This window comes from Globicephala melas, chromosome 14, assembly GCF_963455315.2.
Source record: "Globicephala melas chromosome 14, mGloMel1.2, whole genome shotgun sequence".
In the NCBI taxonomy this organism is placed as follows: domain Eukaryota; kingdom Metazoa; phylum Chordata; class Mammalia; order Artiodactyla; family Delphinidae; genus Globicephala; species Globicephala melas.
This window is the reverse complement of record NC_083327.1, coordinates 32,961,060-32,973,226: the sequence shown is the minus strand read 5'-3', so window position 1 is coordinate 32,973,226 and position 12,167 is coordinate 32,961,060. Positions and strand designations below refer to the sequence as shown.

The 12,167-nt window shown below is 34.0% G+C and overlaps 1 protein-coding gene across 5 annotated transcripts in view; it reads right to left on the bottom strand.

Moving 5' to 3' along the window:
- The window catches only part of GRIK2 (glutamate ionotropic receptor kainate type subunit 2), a 641,457-nt gene that overhangs the window by 223,666 nt on the left and 405,624 nt on the right, over window positions 1-12,167 (bottom strand). For all 5 annotated transcript variants that reach the window (XR_009558840.1, XM_060283847.1, XM_060283851.1 and 2 more), the window contains one exon: window positions 11,759-11,866. Coding sequence is in view for 4 of the 5 variants with exons in the window: in XM_060283847.1 (XP_060139830.1) it covers window positions 11,759-11,866 (108 nt within the window). In the remaining variant the exon portion in view is untranslated. The remainder of the gene's footprint in view (window positions 1-11,758; window positions 11,867-12,167) is intronic.

Below are 12,167 nucleotides of genomic sequence, written 5' to 3'. Positions count from 1 at the left end.
TTGTGTTAAACTTTAAGTACCTTCAAGGAGGATGTCACAACTTTGAAATTTAGATAATAAATACCCAATGAATATTTATTGAATAAATGACTAAATGGAATAAATGAGTGAATTACTACATAATGAAGACTTTCAGATTTTTTAGGTTGTTAACTTTCCACACCTATTCATTCATGTATACTGTGTCTATTCTTTCATATTTACATATTTTGTTTTTCATGTTTTGTTCCTCATGTTCTGTTCAAGTTCTACCTTAATATCATATTTAACTTTGGGAGTAATAGGTCACATATCTTTGCTACTTATTTGAATTTTTCCTAAGCTACATTTTATATATGTTAATATAAACATTTGTAAGAATTTTATGTATTTTATGCTTTACATTTTATACCTCTCAGGATTTTTTTAAAAATTCTTCATATAATTTCATTTGGTAAAATATGTTTTCTCTTTGGTCGCTTTGTTTTATTTTTTAATGTAGAAAAAACATTTGTTTTCTGAATGATTTTAAAATTATTTATCTGAGTATCTCATTAGTTAGTTGATGCTTTATTTATTTTTCTTTGTTTTTGACAGTTTTTCTCAGTATAAATTTCCTTTGTTTCGTATCTCATATTACTCCTTTATGTCCAAAGAATGTTTTTCTTTCCTCTCCTGAGCTACATAATTGCTTGTCTCATCTGTAATTAGCATTTTATAATTTCTTCTAAACATGTAAGTTAGCACTGCTTCTTGTAAGCAGAATCAGTGAGACATTTTTTATGCTCTGTGGAATGTGCAATAATAATTTGTTTGACAAGTATATCAAAAACTTTCTCAGGTAGGAACAAAATAAACATTCCCAGCTAAGTGTAAAATATTAGTTATATATAAAGTCAATCTCATTTAAAGTTAAGAAATAATTTCCCCACTAAAAACCAACTGGCACAATAGGATCTATCAAAATTCTACTTACACTGTCTTATTGCCATTTACTAACAATATAACCATGGATGTTGGAGAATGAAAAAAAAGCAATACAGTTTTTCATTATAGAGAAATGGAAAAAGGAAAATGAATTCTCTGATTATACACTGTTTTGACTTAATTTTAGACAAATTCATCTGTCTTGAACAAAGAACATAAGTGGTACTTTTCCAAAGAAGGCCTGTGTGGTGATCATGAGAAACCACACTGTACATTGTAAAACAGTGTTAGCATAATGTAGAGTCTCCATCTAACACCCTATACAAAAATAAACTCAAAATGGATTAAAGACCTAAACGTAAGACCAGAAACCATAAAACTCCTAGAGAAAAACATAGGCAGAACACTCTTTGACATAAATCATAGCAATATTTTTTGGATCCCTCTGCTAAAACAAAGGAGAAAAATCAAAAATAAACAAATGGGACCTAAACTTAAAATCATTTGCACAGCAAAGGAAACAAAACAATCAACAAAACAAAAAGACAACCTACTAAATGGGAGAAAACATTTTCAAATGATATGACCGATAAAGGGTTAATATATATTCAACATATATAAATAGCTCATATAACTCAACAGCAAAAAAACTAAACAACTCCATGAAAAAATGGGCAGAAGAACTGAATATACATTTTTGTAAAGAGGAAATGCAGATGGCCAACAGGCACATGAAAAGATGTTCAACATCACCAATCATCAGGGAAATGTAAATCAAAACCACAATGAGATATCACTTCACACCTGTCAGAATTGCTATCATCAGAAAGAACACAAAGAGCAAATGATGGTGAGAATGTGGAGAAAAGGGAACCCTTGTATACCAAGGAACTATTGTAAATTGGTACAGCCACTTTGGAAAACAGTATTGAAGGTTCTCAAAAAGCTAAAAATAGAACTACCATATGACCCAGCAATTCAACTCCTGGGTACATACTCAAAAACAAAAAAAAAACAAAAACACTATTTTGAAAAGATACATGCACCCTGATGTTCATAGAAGCAGTATTTACAATTGCCAAGATATGAAAGCATCCTAAGTGTCCACCAACAGATGAATGGATAAAGAAGATATGGTGTATATATAAAGGAATACTACTCAGCCATAAAAAAGAGTGAAATTTTGACATTTGCAGCAACATACACAGATTTGGAGGATATTATGCTAAGTGAAATAAGTCAGACAGAGAAAGACAAATAATGTATGACATCACATGTGGAATCTAAAAAAATATTACAAACCACTGAATATAACAAAAAAGAAATAGACTAATAGAGAACAAATTAGTGGTTGCCAGTAGGGAGAGGGAAGGAGAGAGGGGCAATATAGGGGTAGGAGATTAAGAGGTACAAAACATTATGTATAAAACAATCTACAAAGATATATTGTACAACACAGGGAATATAGCCAATATTTTATAATAACTAAAAATGGAGTATAACCTTTAAAAATTGTGAATCACTATACTGTACACCTGTAACTTATATAATATTGTACATCAACTATACCTCAATAAAAAAAAACTTCCCAATAATTAGCTGCCTACAACCACATGACCCATACAGTTTGCCTTGCATTGTATTTACTATTTCTTTGAGAAGAAAAGGCATTCCTGATAGTACTGTTTGAGGGTATTGAGAATTTAAAAAGCATAAGGAAAGTGCTGGTATTAAATGCTAATTTACATTTGGAAGATAAATATTCTCTCCAATTGACTGAATATACTTTGGTGAACTGCATGTTTCTCGGTTAACTAGTGTAACCATTCTTTCTGGATAATTTGCAAACTCAGGTTTCTCAAGTCTATATGGAACATGAGTAGAGAGGACAGAGTTTTTTCAACATAGTAGTTTTCTTACTAAGTGTTGCAGGTAAATTAGAGACTTTTTGACCTCATTTACTTCACCCCTTCCTGTGTTAAATTTTTAAATGGAAAGTACAGATAGTTACTTACATTACTGTCTAATAACAATGAATAGTATTGTACTTCCATTGGGTTAAGTATTAACAGGAGATCACTTCAGAAAGAATTGTCATCTGATCTCTCAACAATAAACATGAAACATTTCCTAGAAATGCCTATGTGCTCCCTGAGAGGGAGAAATCAGAGTAAAGAATAATTACCTGGGAACTGAGTCTTTTTCATACAGAAGTGATTTGGCCTATGAGTACAGCACAAAGAAACCTTCAGTTAACAACTTTTCTAAAACTGTCTATTAACTAGTTAACATGGGTTCTGGAATTTCACCATTTGAGAACTACAGCATTAATGTGAAAGCAATAAATGAATAAGTATACAATATAATGATCTTACAGAAAGGGATGACTAATCTAAACATAGATTTTTCACCCCTAAGATTTTTATTTTTGTTTAGGGCAAAGTCAACCTTAAACATAAAGAGTTAAGAGACAGGTGGTAGTTCTGATTTTTAAAATAAAATTTGAATCAATGAGTTAACTGTTCTCAAATATAATAACATGACAATATTAAATTTAAGGGCCATTTTTTGCAAGGATGAAAATGTAGTTCATTGATTTATTTGAAATAAAACCAATGTATTACAATTACATTTAGTATACATGTTTAATTCAAATTCAGTAACTGAAAGAAAAATATCAATATTTGATATTCTCTGATGGACCAAAATAAGAAAGTGTGCGCCCTCAAGTAAGGCAATCCTATTGATTTTTTTTTTTTTTTTTTTTTTTTTTTTTTTTTGCGGTACGCGGGCCTCTCCCGTTGCGGAGCACAGGCTCCGGACGCGCAGGCTCAGCAGCCATGGCTCACGGGTCCAGCCGCTCCGCGGCATGTGGGATCCTCCCGTACCGGGGCGCAAACCCGCGTCCCCTGCATCGGCAGGCGGAATCCCAACCACTGCGCCACCAGGGAAGCCCAATCCTATTGATTTTTAAACATAAACATCATACAGAGTCTTCTTAAATATTTTACCAACCTGAAAGTTATCAAGCAAAATAATAACTATAAATATACTGACACAAACCAAAAAAATGTCAGTACAGTTGTGAAATAGGGCATGTAATGATTCTTTATAAGAGTTGGACAAATTAAATGGTTAACATCTCTAAAAAAAGACACTAAGTTTGGGTCCTGCCTGGGATCCAGTTTTGCTTTTTAAGAAGCAAACAACACATTTCCCACTGGCTTAAAGATTACTGGTCAACATCACCATTAGCATTGCTTTCCTACAGAGAGGCCAAAGAAATCTCAGTTCCTAGGAAAGTTGGGGGTCATTGTTGCCATGGGGACCAAGATATATGTATCAAATGCCATCAAAGAGAGAAAGATAAAAAAGCTGCTATGCATTAGGTTTCTACAGATAAAAAAAAAAAAAGTCTCACTTATCTAGTGTGGATTTTCAGATTTAGATAAATTTGGAAGACTGTAAATTCCATTCAGACACCTTTTTCACAGGGAGCTAATGACTATAGGATTTTACTGGCAAGAGAAAGCGCAATAGTAAAATTTTCTACAGAAATTACCACTTTTTAAAATATATATATATATTCTACCAAAAAAAAAATCTTCAAAAAGCACTTTGAAACATGTTCTGTTCCTGGAACATATATGCCTGTAAACTCAGGCAGGCATGGTTTCACTACTAATTCTCACTCTCTCCATATATTATCAAAATATTTGAGTTTTCAGTGGGAAGCCTATGGATTGCTGATAGCAGTTTCTCTACTGGTGGGTAAAAATGCAAGCAGTGAATATTCAGAAAACACAGATTTTAAAAGTTGAAATGAAGCTCCACTTGAAAGTAAAATATAACAAATTTAAACTTTTTAAAGGTTTGCAAATATGGATTATTTTGATTTATATTATTTATATAAATACTTAATTTTGTAGAAATTGGCAAACATATATTACATAAGATGGCTTTTTATAGCCAGTTTTCTTTTCCAAGATTTTCCCTAAAGATGCACAAGTTAGAACCTGATTTTATTATAAAAGCACGCTGAGGCAAACACATGGCATGACTGTTCACAGGCCTATACAATTCCAGGACCCTTAGCACCATTTCTGGCCAGATAAATGTATTAGTTTGATCTTTATGTTTTTTTCTAAATTAATATAATATTACCATAAAAGCCAATTTCAATAAGGATTTATTAGGCCTTTCCACTGAGGAGACAGAACATTCTATTCTCCAAGTTCTATTTTAATATAAATATCACATTTTAAGAGACTATCAGCAAAATAATGAGAACAGATAACAAATTCTGATGCTACAGAAAGGGTAAGAGAGGTACACAGGTATGATTTTAGTTTAACATTTCTATTTAGAAGAAAATATTCTCTAGTATAATAAAAATCCATTTGAACAATCAATAAAGTATAATAGCAAGAGACTGATTTTTTTTTCTTGGAAAGCACATGATGTACATAGTTGTCACAATGGACATTCAATAATAAAATTCAATAATATGGTAGGATTAAGCAATTTTATTATTGCATTATAGTTTCTTAGAAGGAATTCTTTTCAAAGTCTAAGTTTTTTTTTTTAATGGCCTTTAGATAGCTCAGCTTGCAATGGAAATGCACCATTTTCATGTAGTGTCATCAACTCAGTTCAAACCTATTTTGTGTGAAACCCTTCCAACTATTTTTGCTCTAAACAGAATCTTTTTGAAGTAATATTCTAAGAACCTTCTGAATATTTCTTAATATCTTTTGCCATTAGTCATGCTTTTGTTCCATCTGAAGCTGGTCTTTCCTAAAACATAGCTAAGCCTCAGAAGACTAGGTAAGTAAGTTAAGCCATTTCCAATGGTAAATCATATCCCAGTTAAATATTATATTAAAAAAACCCTAAAAATATTAATTTTATTTTCAGTTATGAAGACATTTTTTATTTCCTCATGTCAATTATGTCCATTTTCCTTGGCCGTTTTTCTTTTTGCTATTTCTCCTTCTTCTTCCAAGTTCCACTGACAGACTGAATACACAAATAGATAACAGTCAGACCATGTACGACAATAGGACTTTAACCAGATCCTCTGAAGCAAGCATCCTGGGAAGCCAAACCACAACCTCTGCAGCAATCTGCCCAGAATGGTCAAGATTTGTTCAATAACTTGCAGTTTCCTTTTTTTCCCCCTCTCTTCCAACTCAGAAGCAACCAGAGAAACTCACCAAACCAATCACCCAAGATACCTTGCTTCTTGTTAGCCCACCTCCAGTTTTCTCATGCCAACAATCTCCAATCAGAGCACACCTGACGCTTTCCCAAATAAAGCTTGTCCACTCCCTTGCCTGCCCTTGAATCTGCCAAATATAAGTTGCTCCCTTGCTATAGTAAGCTCTGAATAACAACTTCTGTTTGTTCTCATCCAAGTGGTCTTCGTTTACTTCCACACATAAACTTACAATAAAAAAAGGAAAATTTATAAATAGAATATTTATTTTTACTCATCGATGTAATGAAGTGTCAGAAAGTATTCAACTGCACTATGTAGAAGACCAGAGATGCCATTGGTGCATCCTTATAAGCTCAGACTTCAGTGCTGCTTTCTCCTGTGCTATAAGATCCTTCACCTCTTGAATTCTTGACCCACTACCCCAGCCCGCTGATTGTCTGACTATTGGATTTCTCTTCCCACTTTGTAAGTATGGAGCAAAGCTGGAAAAAGTGGGGGAAAAAAAGCTCTGCTATTGGAAAATAACTCTGCACCAGACACCTGAGTAAGTATTCTATGTGAAGTATCTCTTATGATTCTCATAGAGATCCTTCATTTGTTCAACAGTCAATAAACATTTCATGAGGATGTACTTTGTGCCAGACACTTTGCTAGGCCTTGAATATGTAAATAGTGAGAAAAGAGACACATTTTTCTGCACCTAATAGGATGTGTATTCTGGCTAGGGACGCAGCCTTAAAAAAAAAAAAAAGTATGTAAATACACAATTATAGACAGTGTCAGGAAGAAAAAGTAGAGGATACTATGAGAAACTTAAATTTGATTAGGCTTAGGGAATACCTATCTAAGGAAGTAAATGTAAGCTGCAACCCCCAGGATGAGTAAGAAGTTAGCCAGGCAAAGGTGATAGGAATGGGTATTCCAGACCGGGAAAACTCTACTGCCAAAGTAATAGAAAGTCTTGACCTTGTGAGGAAATGAGAAACAGCCAGTATAGCTGGAGCATAGAAAACACCTGAGAAGATGGTGAGAGTTGAGTGGGAGAGGTAGGGAATTCATTGTAAATCATGTTTGGATCTTAATCAAAATACAATGGAAATAAAGGGATGAGTTAAATTAGAGAAATGACATGGATCATTTTGCTTTTAAAGACATCCATTGGCTGCTATGATTTGGCGAATGGATTACAAGGAGGAGTAGAACAGAGACTTGTTGGGGCTCCAGTGTATGTGTCCGGGGAAGGTTCGCCTGGCCATGATTGTAGCAATGGATTTAGGGAGAAATGGATGGATTCTAAACATATTTTGAAAGTGGAATATACAATACGGTCTTTGAACTGACCAGAAAAATTCAAGCTGCGAAAATCACTTATTCTGTTTCCCTTTTCCTATTGTTAGTAGTTTCAATACCAGGATCTTAAAGAAAGAAATTGTCCTATTATTGCCTGAGGTAGACAAAGTTGCCTACTGTTTTATCCCCTTATTCTCCTTCTTTTGCTTTAGAGAAGGCACTGCCATGGCCCAAGAGCTTGTCTGGACAGGTGTGGTTGGTTGTGTATGCAGTATTGGTGACCCTCCTTAGACCTGCCACCTGTGAATAACTGCAGGAAGGAAGAAATTAACACATCCCCTCTGGAGGCTGACCGGAACCAGGAAATGTTTGACTTTACTCCCTCCCCTTTTAGTATAAAAGAAGCCTAAATTCTAACTCAGGCAAGATGGTTCTTTGGGACACAAGTCCACTGTCTTCTCAGACTGCCGTTTTTTTTGATAAATTTGTTATTCCTTGCTCCAATTAAACAAACAAACAAACAAACCAGATGTGGTTGGTTGTGTGTGCGGTACTGGTGACCCTTCTTAGACCATGGCTAACTGGGCTGGGTTCTAACCAAGATCTCCGTCGAGATAAAGGAGAAAGAATTCACTTTGATCTATGAACCCTATCTAAGTGGAAAACTGTGTCCAGAGTAGCATTTTAACTCCAAGCTCAGTTCCCTGAATATGTTCTACTTCTCTGTTTGTCAGAAATATACCTGCTCCTTCCTGGTTTATCTGCTCCACAGTTACAAACATCAGAAGTCTGGATTTTCCTCCTATTAACTGTTTCAATCCTAAGATTCACATTTCAGAAAATGATTCAAAATACATCATTTTAATGACATACAAGCAAGAGATCTTTCTTTTTAGCACATTTCACTGCCCAATACTATATTACTGGGTTGGCCAAAAAGTGTCTTTGGTTTTTTAAGTAAAAATAAAAGACACATTTTTCATTTTCACCAAGAACTTTATTCAACAATGTATTCACCCTTTTGTTCCACTACCTTCTGCCATTTTTCAGGCAACTTCATAATTCCATGTTCCCAAAACTTTTTATCTTTTTGAGCAAAGAACTGTTCCAGGAGCCTTTTACAGTCTTCCAGGGAATTGAAATTTTTTCCATTAAGAGAATTTTGTAAAGTCCTAAATAAATGGAACTCCGAAGGTGCAATGTCTGATGAATATGGCGGATGAATCAGAACTTCCCAGCCAAGCTGTAACAGTTTTTGCCTGGTCATCAAATAAACATGCAGTCGTACGTTATCCTGATGGAAGATTATGAGTTTTCTGTTGACTAATTCTGGACACTCTTCGTTGAGTGCTGCTTTCAGTTGGTCTAACTGGGAGCAGTACTTGTTGGAATTAGTTGTTTGGTTTTCTGGAAGGAGCTCATAATAAAGGACTCCCTTCCAATCCCACCATATACACAACATCACCTTCTTTGGATGAAGACCGGCCTTTGGTATGGTTGATGGAGGTTAATTTCACTTGCCCCACAATCTCTTCCATTCCACATTATTGTACAGTATCTACTTGCCACTGCCCATCACAATTTGTTTTAAAAATGGAACGTTTTCATCATGTTTAAGTAGAGAATCACATGCGGAAATACGGTCAAGAAGGTTTTTTCTGCTTAACTTACGTGGACCCAAACATCAAAGCGCTTCACATAACCAAACTAGTGTAAATGCTTTTCAACCCTTAATTTGGATATTTTGAGTATGTCGGCTATCTCCTGCGTGGTATAACATTGATTGTTCTCAGTTAATGCCTTGATTTCATTGCTATCAACTTCAACTGGTCCACCAGACCATGGAGTATCATCCAGTGAGAAATCTCTAGCACGAAACTCTGCAAACCACTTTTGACACGTTCAATCAGTCACAGCACCTTCTCCATATACTGCACAATCTTTTTTTTTGCATTTCAGTTGGGTTTTTACCTTTCTTGAAATAATAAAGCATAATATGCTGAAAATGTTGCTGTTTTTCTTCCATCTTCAATATTAAAATGGCTACACAAAAATTCACCAATTTTGATATCTTTTTTTAAATGCATGCTGATATGACAGCTGTCACATACAGTCTAAAAAAATTATTTCGAATGAAGTTAAAGACAACTAAGTGCTACTAGAGCCATCTTATGGAAAAAACTGAATGAACCTTTTGGCCAACCCAATATAATTTTATGAATCAATTTATAATTGGCAGATTTTCTTCACTAGAGCAAAACCTTCATAGGGGCACAAGATAGAAGTTCACTGCATATTTGTTAGAGAATTAAATGAATAAATAAAGTGTGCTGGTCAAAGATGACCAAGACAAAACTAGGAAAAGGCAGTAGCATGAAAAGATAGAATTGAGGATAGTTAAAATTCCTAGCCTCGACCCCTATTAACGTATTTCCAGGTTCTTTTAGAGACCATGATATTTTCACTTCAGCCTGTCCAAGAGGGAAGCCCTTTGCACTCTACTTTTTTTGAGATGGGGAATTTGGCCCAGAGAAGTTGGATGGAAGGATGAAGTTCACACACTTGTTGTGATACAACTAGAATAGTAACTTAAGCCTCCTGAATCACCATCTATTGAATCTTCCAAAGTGTGAACTCTATCAAGGTAGGAACTCTGTTTTTTCATCTATGGATTGGTAACTATACTTTTTAGGAAAAAATAAAAGTAAAATCAACAAAACTTAGGAGGCTTAATGAGGCAGATATTGCTACCACCCCAGGATGCAGTTGAAGATGCTGTGTTTTAGAAGGATTAAGAAACTTGTCTATAAATAGTAAATGACAGAACAAGGATTTGAGCCTAATTCTGTCTGAACACAAAATATTGATGAATGTCACGTCAACATTCATAACTCACATTGTGATACCTTGCTTATCGATATGGTAGATCCTCACATATACTTGGTAACCATTATACTCAGGATCTTATTATAATTCACACTAGAGCCTAGGAAAACCTTCTCTAATATTTTCTTTGAGTCCAAGGGACTGGGTCTATGGTAACATGAAGAGCATCACCATTTTTATGTTGATGTGTTGAAATACAAGCAGTGGTCGAAGCTCATCCTAGTGACTTAGGTATTTCCAAAAATAAGATAATAACATCCCCAGTAAACACTGAGATAAGCCCATATGAGCTGACTAAACTCCACCATTATCAATTCCAATTTTGGGTATAAACTAATGTTGTTATCTTGGAAGTAAGGTAATTAGGAAGTGACAGCCTCAAGAATATTTTAGTTCCAGTTTATTATAAAAGATTCCTAATTTTGCATGGTCTTGACAAAGGGTACAACCTGAAACTCTCAATGAGAAGAGGTAATACCCCTGTTAACTTCAGTCAACTGTTGGCCATGATATACTTCTTGTCCTGGTGATATCAAAAATATGTGTTTTCTCACTCCTGCGTCATTTGAATCAACATTCATATATACTATTTTCTCTCAGGCTAAAATACCCCTTATTTTGATTCAATTTCCTTCTTCAGTTTCCATCTATGAAAGATGCTCCATGTTCAATTGTTAGCTGAAACATAACTCACTATCTTTAAAGCGATGTTATCTCAAAAAGAATTTTTTCTCAAGTTCTTATCAAAATATCTTTTTAATCTGTAACTTTCAATGAATCCATCAGAAAACAGCTAAATGCATATATTACAAACTTACACTAAAATGTTCTTAAAGTAAGCACACACACCCAAATTCTATGAGCCTTTCTTGTACTTTACCTCAATACCTATAAATGGAATCAAGAAAGATAGACCCAGTGTAATGTGTAGCATTTGTGTTCATACCTAATTTACTCATGTACATTAATTCAGGCATTTCTCTTGAATATGATCCAGCAGCAGAAACATGTTTCAGTATTTAATCCTTCTGTATGGTCTGCTCTAAGTAGGAAAGTCTATGAAGGCCTGTGATTATAAGCTGCATATACAAAGATTCATATTACATCAAACATTTTCTAATTATTATATCAAATATTACAGCTAATTAAGATTATATTAATATATTATATATATTATTTTAAATTAATATTATACACATTGTATGCAGAGAATCAGAAAAAACTGACGAGAAAATAAAAACATTTAAATTGCCTTAAGATATCCTTTATCATTGAGTCCTAATAGTCAATTATTATATTCAATATATATAACGAATTGAAGATGTATATTTTTAGAGTTACTCAATAAAGTTAAATGTCAATGAAATGTATCTACAACAGGAAATATTGCTTTATCTCTTCACTAGGATATGTTTATTTAATAATTAAAGTAAGTAAACTGAATGTCTCAAGTACCTTTTCCAGACCTTCTTCCTTGAGGCTGATCACATCCAAATCAAAATCTGTTCGTAAGCCATTGGTTTTGTTGAAAGTTATTCTGCCTGTGAGGCCTTCCCAATGTGCCTATGGGGAAAACAAACAAACAAACAAAAATCATAAATTAGTAAAGGATGAGAAGATAAAACAATTTTGTACAAAATGTTTTACCTTTTGTTACTTCTCATAAATTTACATTGCTATACGTTTTTATTCTCTTCTGAACTATGACGGAGGTTTTTTCTAAATATGATATCCTAGTCTCAGTAAAAATTTATTGTAAATTTTTCATTTTAAATAATGCATTTACCAGGTATAATTTTCCTTTATGAGAAATTTGTGGCTTATGTTTTAAATAGCAAACCTCTTTTAGCAAAGTGAGAAGAGT